Raw genomic sequence first — 22,764 nt, forward strand, 5'->3', positions numbered from 1 at the left:
AAATATAAATTTCTTACAATCTTACCGTGTTAACTATTATTTTAATATATGTTCTATTTGTTTTAATATGTGCCATCATCATAAAATAGCATTGTGACACATTAATACGTAACCTCTACCATTCTTATACATTTTTATACATCAGTGGTTAACAACTTAAAACAGAAATCACTCAAACGAATTCAACAGAGAAAATCATCAATTCAACAATGATAAAAAACTGTGATTAGTAAAAAAAACCTTCTTTACATTACAAATGATTTAGATGATATATCTGGAAATATCTGCCCCATATGGAACTCCAGATCCAGTGGTCCACATATATAAAGCCTTTGTTCCCTGCAGACAAACTTGGAAGAACTTAATTCATATACTGGCTTACACCAAACTGCATTTAACTCTCTATTGGCTGTGGTCAATACTGGCCGATTGACCGACCTCTATCATGGGTTGTACTTCCTCTATGGGTATATCCATGGCTTGCTAGCCTTCTAGGTTATATGGGTTGTACTAATGACTTGCCTAACTATTTTGGTAGTCACGACTTTACCACCTTTATGGTTTTAAGTGACTATTTAACCTACACATGTTAACCATTGGTAGTCACGACTTTCCCACCAATTTGGGTTAGTAATGAATTGCCTTCCTCTTTGTGTACTGGCCAGCATTACCTGTACGTATAGTAGGAAAGACCAATTTACCCCTGGTAGGAAAGGCACTAGACAACCTACAACCTCTCAATGAACAATTGTCATGTTTCCGAAATCACCTTCTTACAGTATTTAGTGACAGAATCAACCAGTTTTTGTATCACACTCACAGACAAATAAGTACAGGTCAACATATCCATTGTAATATTGAGGATAGCAGTAATACTGACTACATAGGTCTGGACTAACCCACTTCAGTGGTGACCTGAAGTGGGTTGGTGGTCTTAACCACAGTGTATACAGCAAAGTCACAATATTGGCAGGATGAGAATTTGTTCAATAAAATTCAGAGTCTGAACTTTGATACGAGCCTGATGTTTCCTTGACATCCTGGACACTGCCTCCTGGACTTCCTGATCCAGGGTTGTCTGGGGTCTCCAGGGTGCGGGTCGCTCCTGGAAACACAGGTCAAAGGTTAATGATATAGGGGAGAGGTCATTACACATATGTTCTACATCCTATTACTATAATAATTTAATATCTAATAAGAGAGAAGAAGCAGACAAAGACTGAACCATAAATTTTACAAAATGTATTTTCTATTACCAAGTATATTTTACTCAAATGCTGATAAACATTTTAAACATCAAGTACAGGCTATGATGGTGAGAGATTGTCTTTGTTATGTTTGGAACATGTAAGTTGACATGAGCTTTGTAGGAAATGTCATTATAACTGAACAAGAAGAAAAACAATTCTCTAGTAATAAAGATAATTACATGATTTTAAAAATCTTTCCACCCTGAAATAATTGTGGTTCTTTAATAATTATATACTGATTTCAAAGTTACAGATCTCTGGAGTTTTAATTCAATGTGGTGCTATTACCAGTAATCCAAAATAGGCCTAATTATGTCTCAGGCATGATTATATTGGATTTTCCCAATTAATATGTTCTAATTAGGTAGAAATAAATATGAACCCATTTTAATATGTTTAAAGAACATAATATGATTCCTTTAACGTCACTATTATCACACAATTATTGTAAATTGTGCTGCAACAGGATAATTTTAAGTCTATCAACAGGTTCATACAGTTGTAACTCGACTAATCGTGTTTGGTAAAAAATTTCAATAGCAATTTTTTATTTATTTTTTATTGCTATTATTGGAGATATGAAATTACCAATGATATGCTTTGTTCTTGTGCTCATAATATAACTGTATCACAGTAATTTATTATATTAATTATTAGATATGTTAAACTTACCTGAAAGGGTGGTCATAGGCAGATTTGAATGGTGTAGCTAATGATCACAGTTAAACAATGCTTTCTTGATATCAGAAGAAAAGTCTTCACGGCAAGTGATACCATGTGTATATATTAAACAAATTTAATTTAATTTGAAAGTTCCTAATGCCTAAATATTTCAGTGTTTGGTATCTCTATTTGTTGATTTCCTTACTTGGCAATACTACGAACTTTGACAGCGTTCTACTGTTTAGATATGTTCTCTTGTTGAACTCACCAAATCCTGAGGGCGTATTGTCGAGTTTTGAACGCTGTATTGTACTGTTAGGGGTTTGAGGAATCATGTGTGCTAAGATGATAGTTAGACAGTCAGCCACCCTGTTGTTAGGGGCACATGCCAGGGCTGGGGAGTGGCCTGTAAGGAAGACAGAGATGCAGGAAAGACATAGTGATACAGACATCACATCATACAGCATGTCAGAGTACAGTAACACAAGTAGAGAGATGTCAGAGAACATTAACTAACCGTTATATTCCACCAAGAACAGCGAATAAACTTCTTAAAACAGTGGGATTGGCTTTTATTTGGATATTTAACAGAGTAAAAATATCTGTTAATGTCATCTTTTTGTCTGAAAATTGAGGCAAAATTTGAAAACAACATTAAAGGGGGTAAAGGAATGAAATGGATATGATCCGGGGGCGCCCCCTATTTTATGATGGAAAAATATTAACTTTGAACTATAAATAAATTACATTTTATTTATAGCCAGACGGGTTTGTCACCAGATGTTAACAAATGAAGAGGAGATAACACCAAATTTTAGATTCACTTGTTTACTTAACTTATAGCAGAGAATGCATAGTACCACACAAAGAGAGATTCACACTCAACGTAGACAATGAAATCTTGATACAGACAGAGGTCTACCATGAAGTATTTTCATGCAGGATTTCATACTACATCTGCTTGGGTGTGTTATTATCTTATCTACAGCAACCAATGAAGGAAACTATCCTCATTCTAAAAGTATGAGATGCGAAATATCTTTTTTTTCCAGTCTACTAAATGTCAACATAATATGATTCAGAATAAGGGAAGAGAGTTAGCTCTGACATGCTGTTCAATAAAAACATAGCAGAAATCAATTACATACAAGGTTCAATTTACCAACATAAGCATAACAGAAACATGAAATACGATAATACAAAGTAAGAGAAAAATAATTGTAATATGCTTATCAGTAATTCTGACCAACAAACTGAAATCAGATTGAACTCAACATTCAATGAATTCAAAGAAAAAGAAATATACTTGTGTATCGTTTTTATGCATATTGGATGCAATATTAATATGTTCTTGTCTAATGAATCAACTTAAAATAAAATAATTTGACTGAAGAAAAGTCCAGAATGGTCGTTTGATCCATGCAATTCTAACATATAATGACTGACAAGAAATTTCTCTAATGACCATGAAGATAGATTTAGATCCGTAACTCACCATTTTCATCAAGAGAGAAAACACTGGCCCCTTTCTCAATGAGACTGTGGACAACTGGCACAAGGCCATACTTAGCAGCTATATGTAAAGGACTAAAACAGAAAATAACAAGTCACCACAACAATGGATGGCAAAACCCTCATTTAATTAAATTTAATATGTTAATATTTCTGTAATTATATGCACACACTTGTTTCTTTAATAGTGACTCAATAATCAATATCTACACTATCTGAAGTTAAATGTGTGTTTCTTATCTGAGTTGACCAAGTGAGTCTGAGAAGTATCAATTTTGCAAGCTTTGATAAGTTTTCAACCTCAAATTAAAATATTTTGTTATACAACTGGTTTATTCATTAAATAAAGCTAAATAAATTGCCAATTTCTCTCCTTTTTTTGTGTATGTCACTAGAGCCAAATGACACGATTACTGATATGGACATTGACATGACATCAGAAATTGAAAATGAAACTTCTTTGGTTTTTTCTCTACCCCTCAACTTATTTAATAAGCTTCTATATCAATCAATAAGTAGTCAAATGAATGAGAGGGTTGTTAATACTTACGTTTTTAATTCATTATTGGCCATATTAATTGTTGCAAAATCTGTAATTTTATCCAGGAGTAATAAAGATACACTTTCATGACCCTGAAAAAAAACCATAAAGAAATTATTCAAACTGCAATTGTATTTCACTCCAAATGAAACAAAGACATTTCTAATGAGAAATCTGAGAGGTTAGCTGAAGTTGGCATTTGTAAAATACTTACATTCATACAAGCGAAATGTAAAGCTGTGTTTTTGTCTTTGTCACAATAATTCAGATCTGCTCCATTTTCTAATAATAAATCTGAAACAGAGCATGAAGAAATGAATGATTACAAAATATGCTTATTTAAAGTTTGAAAATCAAATACTTATTATCATAAATACAGAAGTGACTTATTCTGTATTTACATATTACAGAGTTATCTGCCCTTGAGGGTAGGTATTGATTGTGATGTCATGTGTTTGAGAGCGTAACATCATACTTTTCAGAGAAAACGATGTGAAATGTGCCCACAAATTAATGACATTACGATGGACACCTACCCTCAAAGGAGCTAACTCTGTAAATTATTTACATTGTATAAAGTGATGAATTAATAATTGATATAAAACCTTGATCACCTTTTAAACAAAACAGTACTGCCTTAAACATACATGTATCACACATCACTATCCAGACACCAGCTTGACCTTAATTAATCTTCCGTATGACACCAGTATTACCTTGACTTACATACAATATGACCTTGACCTTACCTACTGCTCCTATATGGCCGTTATAAGCGGCAAGCATGACCGGACATCTGCCCGTACTATCACAGTGGTTAACGTTGGCGCCGTGGGTGAGGAGGAGTTGCATAGACTCGCACTGGTCACTAAATGCTGCTGCATGTTGTGGGGTCCTGTAATAGAACCATAATAATGCACAAACAACAGAGGGTGATTTCATTGTTAACACTACAGTTAGCACTTAATGTAAGAACTAATTAATGAAAGAATAACCTGAAGAGAAATAATCCGAACTAATCCAAAAAATATTTGCTCACACCATATAATAAATATTATTTGTTCTATTTAAAATTCTGATTTTTACATTTAGAATTTTACTTTAACCTTGATATTGGATCAATGATACAGGATTAAGACTTACCTGCCCTTTGAATCTTCTAAATTTACTATAGAGTTTCCTAAGGTATCTATTAATAATTCAGTACAAGTATCATTTCCATTTATCCTGGAAACAGAGAAAATCAATGATTAGAATACATGAAAATATTGAACACATTGACCAGTGTGTAATATCTTATTCTACATTATAGGTACCATAGAATCAAACCAAAAATAGATTTCTGGAAATCCCCTTTTGGGCACAATATTTCATAGAGAGTTGAATGTTTCGGAGCCTGCTGATTGGGTATTAATGTTGCATCAGTTTCAAATGTTGAATGAGTCTCTTACTGTAGGTAGGACAATATATGTAGACGTTTAATATGTAAAGAAATTTTGGAATTCTTTTAAGACTGTTTCTGACAGTATAGATAATCAAGATAGGAATGAGCTCGAGATCAGACTTGAAAACTTCATTTAACCTACACAGTGGCAAATGTTAACATTGTCGTTTATGGAAAATCATTTGGTTCTGTGGTCTCTTTACAAAGCTACGGTGCATTCATGTGCAATTTAGTTTTGTGAATTTTGTAATCCAAGTACATTTGTGTACGTTTGTATCGGCAAATTGATATGTACTTCATTTACATTGATAGGGTTTATCATTCAATTGATAAATACACAAAATTTTAATATTAATCTTTGCAAACTCGTTTTGAAATGGAAATGGTAAAATTTAATAGCCATTTACTTTCAGTTCTGGGGTTTGTCATAAAATTGCAGTCCTTTACTTATCAGTTATTTGAGAGTCATGCTATGTACTAAAACTGTGCATACACTAATGGCCAACTTACGTTGACCTACCAAGACAACCATTGATTGAACAGAGTCCAACGAAAAGCTATAGGATACTTACACAGCACAATGTAGGGGAGAGAAGGGGTTCCCTGTAAATTTTTTATGAATTTCATCTTCTAACATTACTTCCACACAGCTGTCATGACCTAAAATATAAAATAGAAAATACTGCTGAATACTTCATCAACAAATAAGATCAATAAGGACAACCTCCCCTGTATGTATAATGCACGCAATAAATACCTTTATTTTGGGAGACTAAAACTAACAAAGCTAAACAGTAGAACAGGATACAGATATATATTCTTCATTTCCATTAACCCTGTCTGTCAATTACATCTGCTGATGCTCATTATAGAGACTTCATCCCATATACACATCAGTAGAACTAGAACACAATTTACTCACCATTATAACATGCTAAGTGGAGTGGGGTGAAAGCTTTGGCATCTTCTAATTGGTCTACTGGTCCCATCTATAAAATACAGACAGTAATTACTATGTAGTTTATACAACAGTTACATCTTTCCTCAACATAGTTATTACTTCATACAGATTAATATGGAATTTCAAAATTTGGTGACAAAACTATGTTTGAAATTGATCTTGATTTCAATACTACTGACCAACATGAGCGAGCCGAGTTGACCCACTTGGCCACATGCGGCGGCGAGGTGTAGCGCGGTTCTACCACACTGGTCCTGTATGGAGATATCAGCTCCGTTGTGGAGTAGGGCATCCACACACTCTCCATGGCCATTAGCCGCCTGTCAAACAATTTCTGGTTAATAATGTGTGGTTTGATTTACATCCAAATTACACATTATCAAGCAACACACAACAATATTTTTTTTTAAAAACTATTCATGGTCAAAATGAACACATTCTTGTCACAATAGTAGACTCATAAATGATACCTCAACATTTGTAATATGCATATTTACATAATCAAGATTTTTCCTTGATAGGTTTAAAAATTTCCATAGAGATGATCCTTTCAAGATTTGATCAGGTTTTGTTACGACAGAGATTTACTAGAGAAAAGCCACTGACTTATAACAAGTACTAGGTACTAGGTAACCATCTCAAATGGGCATTAATCTTGTGATTCAGCTAAATCATCAGATATCTGGACAACTCATACTGATTCAGTAAGAGTTATTACATTAGAAACTGCAGAACAGAAAACTGACTTCTACCAACTGTTTGACCTTGATAAATGTACAGAATACTTACTCCTCTGTGAAGAGCTGTCCGACCTTGATTATCTTTACTGTTAACAAAGGCACCATTAGCTATGAGGTATAATACAGTGTCCACATGACCATTGGCTACAGCCATCATTAGTGGAGTTCTGGAAAGAAAAACGAAAGTGCAAAGTTTTAGACTTTTAGACTCATCGTTTTTGCTTAAAACAGTTTTTGATTTAAGACTGTTTAATGATCTTATGACAAGGAGTTGACAAATATGAAACTGGAAATATTCCAGAATTTATCTTTTATGTTCAAAAATAGCTTGAATTTTATCAAATCTTTCAAAGTTTCAAAAAATTTTCATGACAAATCACAATTTATAATAACAGTTTAGTATAATCATATCTTTCATTGGAGTCAATACAATCTAACGGTAGAAAATAATCATACCTTTCATTTGAGTCTATACAATCTACAATATTGTTGTCGTCCGCAGTCTCCATAAGTAGTCGCAGGCATTCTGTATGACCATTACATGCTGCAAAAATAAAAAGTGATGATGGTTAACAAAGTTTGTCAAACTTCTTAATTCATTTCATTTGTCATTATCTTTGCACAGTTTCAAAATCACATTTATTTATTTTTCTCCAACCTCCTTCATAGCATAAGAGACTAAATGGTGTACAACAGTTCAGTTTTAATACAAATTTGCCCTGTGGAAAGAATGCTGGTGTTTTATGCAATCATGCTGTGTAAAGTTGAGTACAGGATTAAACACAAACCTGCGGCGTGGAGGGGTGTACGTCGGTTAACATTATCCTGAACTAGAATAGTAGCCCCCTGTAGTAACAATGTTTCTACACACTCGTGGTGACCCTGGTAACATGCCAAGTCCAGCATTGTACGGCCTGTAAAATCCAGAAAAAATCAGTACTTAAAATCTATATGTATGTTTATATTATTTTACTTTTAATTAATTAATATTAACTTACAAGTGGGATTTCTGAAGAGGTAACAGGCATTTCTCCACATTGAAACATTATCTTTCAGGTTTCTTTTTGTGTGTTCAGCAATAATCAAGAAGTAATGCCAGGTAGTTCTCTCTTCAACATTAGTACTCATTATCAGTAAGAAAATCTGAAGTATAATGCTTGTTTGTTTCAATTCATAACTCTTACCATTGTGATCCCGGATGTCAAGGTTCATAATACAACCAAGAAGAATGTGAAGGGCTTCGTTGTGACCATTATAAGACTGAAACAAAAAATAAGTTAAGTCACAACATCATAGATACCTTTTATAGGTTAAAAGATGTCACTCAAATTAAACAATAAATCTTTCTTTTTGTGTTACAAAACCTTGACACAGGCCAAAGTTTATCGATATAAAATACATGTATTTTACTTTTAGATTAAAAATATATAAAGTATATTCTAAGAGTTTGTATAATGAGGATTATCTCAAATGATTGTCCACTTTTTTCTTATTTATATAGCAATTATTTTCAGATTAAGAAATAATCTTTAATTTCTGAGATACAATTACTATCTAATATAGCTTTGCTCCACTTGTAAGTTGGGTTATTACTGTACATTATTTTACTTACTGCTAAGTGGGCAGGAGAGTACATTGCTCCACTCCTTAACAAGTCTGTGGCTGCAGCATCTAATAACTAACGAAAAGAAAAACAAAATTAAAATTGTTTTGAAATTCTCTGACAAGTCAAATTTATGTTTTCTCCGTCATCTGGACTTCGTCATTTGCTAGCTCCCTTCCCAGATATATTCTAGTTTTGAAAGTGATTTATTCCTAAACTTTTCTTTTTACAACATGACTTTTAAATAGCTGATCTACATAACATATCTTTGTCTGTGTAAAATCATATTAAAACCTTATTTCAATTAAAAACAGTCTGTGAAGTATTCATGCTATCCTCTCTTCAAATAGCAGATAGTTCTACCTTAATTCATTACGGCCCACAGTAAAGGACACCCAACAGACCCCCATCCACTTAGGCCAAAGGGGGACCATGTTTCTACATGTTAAGTAGAGAAAGGCTTAGAAGAGTAGAAATTAAGATCATGTTTGAACTTGCAGTGAGGTTATCTTACCATTTCCAAAGCTAACTTGTGACCTTTAAGAGCTGCATAATGTACAGTGTTGAAGCCACTGTTGTCACGGATACCTGGGCGGGCGTCATGCTTCAGTAACAACTCTACAACTCTGCAAGAGACAGACAAGCTGCCCAATCAAAACAGTTATTAATATAGCAACGATAAATCACACTGATATCTACCAAACCCAAATTACACTGAATAGGATATGATGTGGTTCCCACTGTAGAAATTTTATGAAAACACAGTTAATTTAAATATGTAACAAACTCTTTTAAATCATAACAAAATCTAATCAAAATCTACAAACAAGGGAAAGTGGATTTTTCCTGCATGGCAATTCCTACTATATATGTCTGATGTATAATGATGGGTGTGATCATGGCATTGTTATAGACTTAGTATAAGGTCCTCAGCAGTTAACATACTTAGCATCTGAGTCGGACGCGGCAGCGTAATGGAGAGGTGTACAGCCTCGACGATCTGTGATGTTGACATTACTACGGGCGTCCAGTAGGGCATGGACACAGTGGTAGTGGCAGTGAGCCGCGGCATAGTGAAGCGCCGTCCTACAATCATATTACAGAGGTTTAATTGTTGTCCTACAATCATATTACAGAGCTTCAATTGTCGTCCTACAATAATGTTACAGAGGTTTAATTTGTTGTCCTACAATAATGTTACAGAGGTTTAATTGTTGTCTACTACAGAGTTTAAGTAATGTTACAGAGGTTTAATTGTTGTCCTACAATAATGTTACAGATTGGTTTAATTGTCGTCTACAATATTTACAGAGTTAATTGTGCACATATGTTACAGAGGTTTTGTGTCTACATATTTACAGAGGTTATTGTCCTACAATATTACAGAGTTATTTGTCACTTACTACAGAGTAGTCTACATATGTTACAGAGTTTCATTAGATGTCTGTTACCTGGTGTCACATAATATAGAGTAAATTGATTACAGAATTCTGGAAACAAAAAAATGATTAAAATTGGTATGTGTTATTTGATATGACATTTTGGTCACGATAGAATTATAAAATGTACTACATATTATATATATACTGGTATGTGTAATAGAGATTATAGTGAGAGGAAATCAAAGTACTCAAGATGGAAGGGAAACAACATGGTCAGGAAAAGCATCTCCTTTTTTAACCTCAAATTTAGGAATCAATACTCTGCCATACAGTCAACTTAGCAGCCTTATAAATTAAACGACCTTCTGTTTTGAACTACCTAATTATTCCTCAAAACGAAAATTTCTATTTAGTCTATCTGTATTAAACAACTGTCTGTCTTAGGAATCAATAGTATATAAATGTATCAACCCAACACCCTATACATTTATTTCATCTCACCTGCCCTCGGAGTCCAGCATTCCTAGTTTGCCGCCCATCTTCAGTAAAAGATCAACACATTCCACTCGTCTGAAGTAAAAACCCAAGTGACATATTGAAAATGTTAGATTTGTAGACTCTCAATCAAGAAAATTTCCATCATAATTTTTTTTCTCACGCCAAACATCTTTTCATGTGCCTTTCAATGCTGGAAATTTCCTATATTGTCTAAAACTCAGTAATTTGGTCCCTTTGGCTTGATATTCTTTATCATCTTAAATTCTGTTAAATAAGATGACCAATAATCCAGGCCTCTGAAGGATTTTCAATGGATGGAAGTGAGAGTTCATGAAGACAATATCAGTACATGTACCTGCTCTGTCAAATGTAGTCCTAAAACTTCCACTATATATACAGTAACAAATATTAATTTGACCTCTCCATCTTAAATATTTAGATTTGGCTACATGTTGTTGTCCCTAAATCATACCTTCTAGTAGCCTACTTACCCACTACATGCAGCTCCGTGAAGACAACTCCGACTGAAATCATCGGTAACATCAATATCCAGGTTCTCCATGGCGGACAGCAATTTCTTGAGACAGTCAACATAGCCATTGGCAGCTGCTACGTGTACAGGAAGCATCCCACTGGTGCCTCGCCTGTCAACAGATACCCTTCGTCAGTATACTAGTACACTCAGCAGACTGAACAAGCTGGACCTCAGCCCTTACGCATCAAAACATGTCTTGTGCTCATATTATGTAACTGATATCTCTTTCAAACTCAAAATGACATATACAACACAATAAACTCTGACTAAATTGCAAATTCTTTCAACATATCCTTCCTTTGTCTTAAAAGAAAGTACTAAACAGCCTTTTTTTTTTAACCAAGACAAGAAATTTTATTTTTAGAGTTTTTATTTTTTGTGTGATCTGGCTATCAGTGTATAAACTCATAATTTAAGTGTTTCTAAATATTTCATGGATAAAATTCTTGCTATCACAGCATTGAGCAATGCCCACAAAATCACAATATCACACCCCCACAAATATAACCAACTACACTTTAACTATTCAACAGCCATTTCATTGACTGTTGAGATATTACATTCCTTTAGGGAGTATACTTAGTCTGTTAATAGTAGGTAATGTGGCAAAGTTTTGGTTCATTCTGTTAAAAACACAGCTTCCACTCATCTAATTAGCAAATATCCAAATAATTCACACACATATATATACAGTATAATTATCTCAAGAAATAAATGCAGAAACAACCTCCCTCTAAGAGATATTGTACACAAGAGGATCTGCCTCATTCTCCAGTAAAACACGTACAACTCCCCCCTCCCACACACACAAAAATAATGTACCTGAGAGGGTCTGCCCCGTTCTCCAGTAAGGTGTTTATATGAAGCTCGTGTCCATATCTGGCAGCAATGTGTAGAGGTGTATTACCCATCTTATCACAAACATCAATCTCAGCTCCTGAAACAACAAACAAGCACATCTAACCATGGAGCCTGTCTCTCATTGATAGTGTGTATATAATGGGATTGAGAACAATATCATCTCTTCTAATTTCTGCTGGTAATTTTCATTTCACGTTTCTTGATATACATACGAACTCAAAAGTCTATGAAATCTAGATCAAAGCTTCTATCATCGTTTTTGCTTCTACTATGTTCAATTTTTCCCAAAACATTTTTAATGAATTAAATCATCTTCAGAACTGCAAATTCAAACCATTTTCAAGGAATGTTTTTCTATCAGTAACAAATAAAGGACAAAATGAGATGGGGTTGATTGGGTATGAGATGCAATTAATGCTAATAGAATTATATCAATGAGCTTTAATTTATGCGTGAAAAAATGACGCTGCCACTAGAATTGTCTGTACAGAATTTGTGTCATGACAAAAGCTGTCAAGCAAAGATATAGGGGAAATATTGAAAACAAAGGCGCAAAAAAGTTGTACCAAGAAATCAGTCTGATTAAACATACCATAGTTCCAGTAAACAAAATTAAAATCAAAATTCTTTATTTTCATTTCCTATCATATCTTTAAGATATGTGATCGATCTCAGATCATGGCAAGCATATCTCCCAATTATAATGTTTTGAATTCAAAATTGATTTACAAAATGTCATATAAACTGACAAAAATATTTTATCATTCTCAAACTCTATATGATCACAATTTAAAACTTTTTTCAATAAAAATAGTCCTTTTTCTGAAGTTTCATGATTTGCATTTTCACAAGTTGGTTAAAAAGATTTGAATACAATTTTCTTGTTTATTTCTAAACCATGCAGGAAATACAAAATGCAGTAATAATTACGCCATAAAGATTTCTCTCACATGCTCCAGTTTTTATCATTCGTCAACCAAATTATACATGACAGTCGTTTACTAGATACAAGCTTAAGGAGTTAAATGGGCTGAAACATGCGAACATAATATTTCTATTGATATGTTTCTTGAACACTATAAATCATTTAGGTAACGGGGAAAATAATTTGACGAAGAAATAAAATGAAAAGAAAAAACCCAGTTGTTTCAGTAAGCCATTTTCTATTTTTATCACTAGGATACTTCAGTTGATCAGAACTGAAAAAGCACAGAGAGCAAACAAAATGAAGAGGTTTATCTCATGCTTTCAAATCATGCAGGATTTGTTTCCCATTTCGGGTACTATTTGCTACAATTTTTTTGAATCCAAAAAAATATAACTTGATCCAAAAAGAGGTATTACTTTTTACTTCAGAGATTGAACCAGGGTTATTTTCACTTTGCCCAATGAAAAAAATCTTACCTTTGCAATAGTTCGACTCTACAATATCATCATCATATTATCGGATATCAAACTGATAAAGTTCTCCAAGTAACAAATATGGTTCTCAAACTTAAGTTCAACAATGATATTTCTAAGAACTGTTGAAAGTTTGTTGTATTTTGTGTGCAGTCCCGGAAGATTGGGGACAGTCATAGACTTGTCAATAATTACTCCTAGTAGTTTAACAATACTGAGCACTATTTAGTTACATCCACATATATGTGTACCATAATAAATGTTAATTTGAAGTAAAAAACAAATAAAATAAATAAGATAGAAAATATCAAAAATAAAATTTGAATAAAGGTCAACAAAAATGAATATTACTTTTACTAACAAAATCCAACAAATAAAAGCATGAAGCAAATAAATTTTGCAAGCCAGTCGAATGCCGATTATAATGACAGTAATTATGTAAAAAAATTATATGAGAAGCTTATACACAGAAAAAAAACATATCACAAAATAAAAGCACGAACTTTGCATATCAATCCAACCCATTCATACTTTCTAGAAAAAGATCTTATAAAAGTTCACTGTGATGAAGTAAGAATTAGAAATATTATCTGTAGTATAATAATGGGAATTAGTCCTCTAAACACACAGATGGATGATGATGAGGTGCAGGTATTGTTATAGGAGTCACACCATACAACAATTAGAAGTTGTTAAAAACACCATGGAGACCAATGTTATCTACTCTATGATTTTTATATGGAATTTTAATATGAAATGATAAACAGTAACATTTCCTTGATAGTTCCTACACTTGTAATTCCAGTCCAGCATGTCTAGTAAACTCATCAATAGTACTCATAACAAATAATGTATCCATTATTTTTTTTAAGTCCCTTATCTATTTTAAAATAATAATTTGAGATTATCCAAGTATTTCCTTTAGCAGACTAGGAACACCCAAAGTCTCCTATTCATTTATCCTATAGGTTTGGAGCCATCAGTCATTTTCAGTTACAAAAGGTAAGAGTTTCCAGTTTTGATATTATGATAATATCTGGGCTTGGAATAATAATTACCTTCCTATATCTTATTAGAGGGGACTGAGAATATCAGACATCTTTTATTTTTTTTACCCTAAGGGAACTGAGAAAACTTAACCTACTGCTAATTTTCTTTCAGTCTATTGGGTCATAGATTTCCAGACGTCCCTCATTTCTAATCTTAAAAGATTCCTTAAAGTCAACAACATGTACTATTTTCTTTTTAGTCTGAGGGGACAGAGAAGTCTAATTTCCTTGAAGGAACTGGGAGGCTCACCATGCTCAATTAGTGTCTGTGCTCGAGTGAATCTACCATGCAAAGCTGTCATATGGAGAGGAGTACGGCCTTCAACACACTGAAAGAAAGATGGAGAGCTAGTTGTCATGGTAACAGGTGATGTCAAAACAAACACACGTTGGTAACACTAGATGGCAGCAACACTCATCGCCATGGCAACAGGTGCTGAGTAAGTAACAGGGACAAACCATTCAATGTTTGTTAGATGTTAAGTCTATCCATCCTCATGTTTCTGGACACTGAGATTAGTGTGCTGAAATAAAACACTCGTTCTAGGCACCTTGTACGCGTCCATATTTGTATAGACTGATGTAAAACGAATATGCTGTTAAATACATATATATATTGTGCATGGTTTTTATAGCTATTTGAAAATGCATGTAATGGTAAAATGTTTTGTCATCATACTGTCAAGGAATTCTAAAATCCTAAATATGTTAAGGAGTTAACACAGACTAGTCAATTCCATGATTATTCTGAATCTTTGGTTTGTGTACTTCTTTTTTCTTGGTTGATGCTCGACAGTGCAGAACCTTTCGCTCTTAAATTTCATCTTGGCAGAATGTCACATCCAGTTAGTGATGGCCCACTCACACTACCCTTTATATCCAGCTAAATAAACATGTCCCTAAAGTAGAAGGATGGGTTTTAAAGCCTTCCACAGCCATCGAAACATTTCCATCCTTAAATGACTATATCTTTGTTAAATAGCATGTAAAGTTGGTCTTCAACTTGATCTACAGTATCATATCGTTTCCACTGTGTTCACCATTGCTGAATAATCACACAATCTTGTTACTAACATTGAAGTTGACAGCATCAGAACTCTTATCACTTCAACATTCCCATGTTATGGTCCAGTCAAAGTTTGAATGTTTCTTTTTTAGTAATCGATACATGATTATTAGATAATACACATTCAGGATTAAATATCTGTATTGCAGGTCAAGCAGAACGATCAGTGAAAGTATACCAAAATCTTTCTCCCATGGACAGGCTCATATCAGAAAATTATCAATATTTTGAAAATATGTATTCAATGTATCTGGCATATGAAAATATGTATTCAATGTATCTGGCATATCTAGCAAGTAAATATTTTAGGTTTCCAATACAAGTTCAGTATCTATGGTAACAATTGATATTCTTTTGTGTCTAAGAGAGTGGAGCTTTCAGCTTCTGATATGGTGCCAATGGTAGATTGGTTTTGGTATATAAGTCATACAAACTGCAGCAATCTGATAGTATTTATGATTGTCTTAAAAGAAAGAGGGACATTAGGGGAGGAGGACCAATCCGTGCAGGGCACACATACTGATGGGGTATTTGGATTCCCTCTTGAGGGCCCCTTCTCCAGGTTGTGTTGATTCAGCAGTGGGAACCTGTATCTTATGAAATATCAAATATAAATTCATGTCTAAAACCTTCAAGATCACAACATATAATGAACATATAATATTTAATTATGTATATATATATATTTTTCTCATATTCTAAAACAGAAAAACATAAAACAAGCATCAAACATTGTTAGCATATTAAAAAGTCAAACTCAGTATCTAAGATTTGCTGGGCCATGAACAAATTTCAACATATGCCATAATGCAAGTAAATTTCTTCTTATTAGCTTATTAAAAGCAATATCAAATTTGTATGACTAGTATTAAAAGTAAAGATCTACTGTTTCAGTAGTCGTCATAAAAATCTGCAACTTGATGCAATTTTGTGTCTGATACTTTGCCTCCTTGAGATATTCAATACATATATTTCTATAAAATGAGTTTACACCTTGACACATACCTGTAGCTTTGTACTGGCTCCCTCAGTGACCAGAATCTCCAGACAGATACCACCGTGTGTGGAGGATGCAGCATAGTGAAGTGGGGTCTGTAATAGATAAAGTTTACATAAATTAAGAACGTATAGTGAAGTGGGGTCTTTAATAGATCAAGTTTATTAGGAATTCTGTAAGACATAATGTGCCCACTTATAAGTCTGTTTATCAAAACAGGATGGGACAGAATAGGGTGGATTTGGATAATATGCTTTCCATTTTATTGCAGGGACATAAATATCAATAGCTATCTGGAAAAAGCTTTACATAATATTGCCTATATGTACAAGTGAAATAGTAAACAAACATTACTTCATCTTCGTTTGCACTTTTTCCTACGACAATGCAATGTTACACCTTCCCCTATGTTAGTATGTGAGGGAATATTTCAGTCCGACATTACCCCACCTAACATTAAGATTGTTGACATGACGACATACCATTCCTCGGTTGTTGACAGCATTGATGGACGCTCCATAGCTCAACAACTCACTGACCACCACATCTTGACCATTGAGACAGGCAATGTGTAAAGCTGTGTTACCATGGACATTGACTGCATCCACTTCAACACCCAGCTCCAATAGTAGCTTGACCACACTGACTTGACCACTGGCTGACGAGGCATGTAGCGGTGTGTACATCTGAAAATAGATAATAGAAAACATGTATGCATATGGAGACAAAAGCACAAGTCGCTATTATTAAAAAACAAGATTATTGGAATAATAACGAGAATTGAAGAGTCAGATGAGTCATACAGAAGAACAAAATTTTAATTCACTGCAGTATTTCAATCTGATCATGATAAGTTTTTATTGAAAATCTTCGGCATTTACTCCTAAGTTGACATGAACATGTCACTTAATTTCCACAGAACTTACTGACCAGCCCTCGAGATGGTTGTGGCATACCTGTTTGTCTCTACAGTTGAGTTCTGCACCTTTTTCCACTAGTAAACTGACCACCTCTGTGTGGCCCATGTAGGCTGCCCAGTGGACAGCACGACGATCCTTCTTATCAAAGGCATTGATGGTCGCTCCTTTCTCCAGGAGTAGTTTGGTCATCTGGTGAATATAAAATTACTACTATGACTCTCATCTCACAACACTGATATTTAGGATAACAATAGCTTCATATTCAATAGGAAAATGCATGGAAATGATCGGAATTACAAGACAGGAATATATCATTTGGGACAAATATTGGGGATTAAATCAGTTTATTTTGTAGGTCAAATTGGAATTTTCACATTTTTTTTTCTTGCAACAATTTTAATACTACAACTCAAGAATGATTATTGATGTTATCTGTTACCGTTATGTGGTATCACAGGATTAATTCACTGTGACAATGAAATTAAGATTAAAAGCTAAGCTAAAAGCATAGCACAGTGATTATTCATACAACCAATACTTTATTTCCTGTATGATATCATTACATTACTGAATTAAGCTCATAATTAAAATAAAAAGTCATCATTTAATTTACACAGAGACTATAGAATTTAAAGATTTTGCACATTGTACCTCTTTATGTCCGTTGAAACAAGCATGGTGGAGACTTGTCCTTCCAGCCCGGTCTGACACATTGACATTGGTTAATAGTGGGGCCAGGAACTCAGCACATCTTACAGCATTGTTGGCAGCAGCAATGTGAAGAGGAGTCTGCCAGTTCTTATCTCGGGCATTTACGTCTGCTGAGTGGCGCAAGAGTGTTTCTACAGTCTCCTACAAATGTTACAAACAATTCAATAGCTGACACTTATATGCTACATACATGTATCAGTAAGTATACAGGAAAAAAGATCTATTAACTTAAAATGAAATAACAAAAGAAAAGTTTTTATTGATTTTAATAGCTATGTGGCAGATTAAGAACCTGTATAAGTTAGCATGGGAAAATTTCAGGAATATCTAATGCAACAAACTTAGCATAACTAAACAGTGATAAAGAGTTATTGAATTACATATATTTTTAATTCTTAATTGATGCTCATATGTAGAAAAACATTTCATAATAAAGACAAAATGTTGAGTGTCAGTATTAAAATAAAAAATCAGCATCAGTTGCATTCTGCGACTTTAAGCACTAGTCCAATGCCCACAACTAGTAATTTTACAGCTGGACAATAGTGCCAATTGTAATGAACTAGTCCTATTGGACTGGTGGCTCCCTATTCTATTAAAATAGTTAAATACTACATTTACAAGAGCGGTAATTAATTGCATTTTTGAACACATTTTGAGAGCATTCTTTGTGTGACTATTTCAGTCCGGATACATCATTTTGTGAGACTATTTGTGTTCACGAAAGCATCCAGATTGTAATTTTGGTTAACAATTGTAAAGCGATCATGACTGAAGTTGAAGGGCTGAAGCAAAACGGCTGTATAGTTGGACTAGTAAATTTTTGGGGTTTACGAGTCCAAATGACTAGCAGCGAAAAAAAATTAACATACAGACTGGCAACACAGGAAACTTGTTTTAGATAAAACTGTAACTATTTTTTTTGGAATAATTAGACACCAGTTAACATATCAACATAAGAGACATGACAATACAGACATTCATGTTAGACCATACATGAATGTATGTATCGGGTGTTATGAAATCACTGAAAATACTATTAAAAGACTATATTCTATAACAGTAATCACATATTATTATTATTAAGGAGTCACTCTAAAGTAAAACTTGTTTACAACAAATCCATGGTTATAATTCAAAGTTCCTATAAGATGTTAGTAATATGAAAACACTATGCTTATAATGAACTTGAAGTAATTTTGTTGGTCCCCTGAGGTTTATCATAACCATGTTTTACTTATATTACAGTGACTAATGTTACAGGTTGAAAGGTCTAACACCATAGCTATCATTAAACATACATAAAGTAATCCTAGCTATTATATCTTACATCACTTTTAGAGGAGCAAGCCCTGTGCAGTGGAGTGAGCCATTTATTATCCTTGGTGTTGACCCGTGCCCCACTAAGTATCAGTAGGTCTGCAATCTCTGCCTCCCCACAGTAGGCTGCAGCATGTAGAGGACTCCGCTTCTCTGTATCCTGGGCAACAAACAGGTCATTGTTAGCGAACAGTACTTTAATATTAACCTTCATTATCCTCTTCATATATCTATCCTTAATATATATAACTATATTATGAAGATACTTTTTTCAATTTGTATGCCAGTTGCAATTGTCATCTCTCAAATTTTAGAGACATAATATTTACTACAAGTAAGATAATTTTTATTTCTAATGAGGAGATCAATGCAAAAGTAATATATGATAATAGGCATATATAAATGTATGTGAGGCTGTTGTGAGCCATAACAATTAACAATTTTTCATTTTGTGTAACAACTAACTTGTACATGTGTCACTTTTGCCTTTATTTATTAAATCAAGGATTTCATTATACCACCTGTCAGTTAGTTTTATAAGTTGTATATTTGTGTATAAACCCACCTGGTAATTGACATCTTCCTTCTTATAAAGAAGTGCTCGAACCTCGTCAGGGTCTCCATGGAAACAGGCCTGCACCATAGGAGACTAAAGGAGAAATAGATAATATATTGAAATCATTATCTATTAACATTTCTTTCGCTATAAAACTGGATGATGAGTGTGCATTTAAAGATGCTCCACCGCCGACAGAGCATAAATGATATCCATGATTTGAACAATAATTGGTGTTTTATCATGTATATTTATGTCTATTAACACAAAAAATAATATAAAATAATTTATTTTGGCTTTGATGCATGCACAATCAGTACTTAATTTCATATAGGTATGCAACGGAATTTTCGGGATGCAATTAATTTTTTTTTTATATTTTTAACTTTAAGTAAAATTAGAAGCTCAAACTTTTCAATGATGGTTATGGTGCAAAGTAAGTAATTTTTGTAACTGAAGAAAAATGCTTAATCGTCTGCTCCTGTTTTTGATAGTGAAAAAATACCATTTGTCAGCGGTGGAGCATCTTACCATCATAGATAAGATTTTTTGTTTTGTTTTTACAGTTTAATCATCTATTGCTATTTATATCCACGGCCATTTTAGGATTTTTGGAGGTGGATGGAAGCAAGGATTTATAAGTGAAAAGGATTCGTCACTGTCTCTTTACACTACTAAACACCACGCGAGACGCGTTTGAATCGTGAATAAAAACCGTTTTTCTCAATAAATACTTGTCTTATCCAGTCAAACGAAACACCAATGTAACGTTTATTAAATTTCCCAACGTTTACTACTCGCTTTAAGAACGGAAGATTTAGAATATATGTCTTAAATTTTCGTTAAAAAAATACGACAGCTCATGAAATGACGGCCCGCTTCAGAAAGTAAGACGGTAACCCTCGCACCGGCAAGCTACATCAAAGGCCGAGCTGGCATCAAAGGAAAATCAGTCGTCGCCCATTGTCACGGTCAGTGAACAAACACAAAAGCTCCTGTGCTGTACTTCCCCAAAACCCAGTGTGACTTATCCTTCTCATATACATACTTGATGGAAGTATTGCAGAGAAAAACCATTCAGTATTGACATTTATTTATATTAATACTTTATTATTAAACCAAATATAAATTTTACCTACGATGGCAACAAACTTTTCACACCCATTTTTAAGAGAATGTTTTCAGGTTTCATTATCTAAAAGGAATCATTTCAACTTGTCAATCAGAAAGTTTTGAATATATCTAAAACATCATCATTTAGCTGTATGGTACATGACAAAATTGGCATGCTATAGGCCTATATATGTCAGTAGTGTGATTGTTTTTTTTCTTCAACTTTTCATGTAGACCTAGAATAACGTTGTTGCAAGCCCTAGTTCCCAGTATTTATTCGCAGCAGGTAAAAAGCACCGTGTTTCAGTACTAACAGGTTGTAGTAGGGTGGTGTGTTAGGAGAGGGATTGTCCAATATCATTTCCTGGTGTAAACAAATATGTAGCCTATTTATGTAAATGAAGCGCACAGAACATTGCACATTCATAAATTGAATTAGCTATGCGAGCCATTCCATCGTAAAACTACGAGGTAGTAAAAATAATTCAGTAAAGAACACCGAACTTTTTCAAACTCCAGCGGGTCAGTCAGTAAACTGAATGATACCTGTACAGACACCTTTCAACATTGAAAACACTGCCGATATGGCGGTCATGTAGACCTAATACTCACCTCATCTTCGAGCTGTTGTAGTACTAAAGTTCCCAACTTCATTTGCACTCTATATTTTCTGCATTAAATTGGCAGACGGTGTGCCAGTCAAACTTTTTAAGCTCAACAGGAAACAGGTTCACCCCTTAGCCGCCATATTTGTAGCATTCCGCAGTTACGATAGGTCAACTGCGGCATGTGATTATTTTTCTCCTTCCGCTGCAAAACAAGGTCGACAACTTCTCATAAAATATAGGTCAAGTGCATCGAACCGTAAAATCCTCCATTGTAACCAATTTACATACCGACAGAAAGGTGGATAGTATTTCGAATACACAGTAAGCAATTCTGAGCGAGACAAATTAAATATACAGAGACAAATTCCGCAGGTGTCAGACACCCTCTGGCGTTTCACACCAAGCAAAAAGGAGCCAAATATTGAATATTACGGAATCTTACGGGATAACTTAAGAGGATTTACAACCACTGAAGAAGCATTAAGGTGTTTTTGTACACCAGTAACCCAATGGAACTACCAATGTTAGTCTACATGTATGTGGAGTAAACACTGAAATACAGAGAGCCTTAGAAATAGGCAGGCCTACCGACTTCACGGAAATTCTAATAAAGCCCCACGCCCTTATCTTAAAACAAATCTTAATTTGCGAACGATAAATTCAGAATGAAGTTAAAACAAGCACGTGAAGAGCACGTGCACTTGATGGGTCGACTTAAAATGGTATAAAATACTCCTAACCATAGTTAGGACCTATAGCTACAATAAGAAACATGTAGGCCTATATCTACTGTACTGTACATGATCTTTCTGCTACAATGTATACCTAGGCATACATGTAATTGCATTCCCATTAGGAATTACATTTTCTTTTTCAAATGATATCTTAACAACTGGAACAGTTAACGTACATAATGTACATGCATAACAATTTTAAAGGGACAATTCAGTCTAAGAGAACATTAAAATTTGTACACATATCAAAAAAAATCCAGTTCTAATGGAAAATAGACCAGTCGGTTTTTCTGTGATAT

The 22,764-nt window shown here is 34.0% G+C and overlaps 1 protein-coding gene across 5 annotated transcripts; it reads right to left on the minus strand.

The window, feature by feature from the left end:
* Window position 1: 1 nt before the first annotated feature.
* LOC138314662 (serine/threonine-protein phosphatase 6 regulatory ankyrin repeat subunit A-like) lies at window positions 2-21,906 on the minus strand. 5 transcript variants are annotated; one of them, XM_069255117.1, is made up of 28 exons: window positions 21,736-21,904; window positions 20,020-20,103; window positions 19,465-19,614; window positions 18,075-18,275; window positions 17,460-17,612; window positions 16,986-17,189; window positions 16,512-16,598; window positions 16,027-16,093; window positions 11,952-12,066; window positions 11,086-11,238; window positions 10,598-10,666; window positions 9,660-9,800; window positions 9,229-9,358; window positions 8,724-8,789; window positions 8,296-8,371; window positions 7,900-8,025; window positions 7,568-7,655; window positions 7,161-7,278; window positions 6,551-6,691; window positions 6,333-6,399; window positions 5,983-6,070; window positions 5,110-5,193; window positions 4,716-4,861; window positions 4,181-4,260; window positions 3,976-4,058; window positions 3,409-3,500; window positions 2,182-2,319; window positions 2-1,105 (listed from the first exon to the last, which is right to left on the minus strand). In XM_069255117.1, exons 1-28 carry the CDS (start codon window positions 21,775-21,777, stop codon window positions 987-989), a joined length of 3,108 nt encoding a protein of 1,035 aa, XP_069111218.1. In that variant the 5' UTR covers window positions 21,778-21,904; the 3' UTR covers window positions 2-986. The 5 variants fall into 5 exon arrangements, with proteins under 5 accessions (XP_069111218.1, XP_069111216.1, XP_069111219.1 ...); XM_069255115.1 differs by having other exon boundaries at window positions 16,027-16,099; XM_069255118.1 differs by lacking the exon at window positions 16,027-16,093 and adding an exon at window positions 14,691-14,769 and having other exon boundaries at window positions 9,229-9,340; window positions 21,736-21,903.
* Window positions 21,907-22,764: the final 858 nt, after the last annotated feature.

This window comes from Argopecten irradians, chromosome 2 (assembly GCF_041381155.1).
Source record: "Argopecten irradians isolate NY chromosome 2, Ai_NY, whole genome shotgun sequence".
In the NCBI taxonomy this organism is placed as follows: domain Eukaryota; kingdom Metazoa; phylum Mollusca; class Bivalvia; order Pectinida; family Pectinidae; genus Argopecten; species Argopecten irradians.

What these genes read in the sequence shown, in the direction of transcription:
- LOC138314662 (XM_069255114.1), bottom strand. Translation starts at nt 21,777, where the DNA reads ATGAAGTTGGGAACTTTAGTACTACAACAGCTCGAAGATGAG. An exon ending in TACACCCCTCCACGCCGCAG is followed by an intron (nt 7,656 to 7,899) that starts GTTTGTGTTTAA and finishes TTATTTTTGCAG; the next exon opens with CATGTAATGGTCATACAGAA. An exon ending in TTTCTCTCTTGATGAAAATG is followed by an intron (nt 2,320 to 3,408) that starts GTGAGTTACGGA and finishes TCTTCCTTACAG; the next exon opens with GCCACTCCCCAGCCCTGGCA.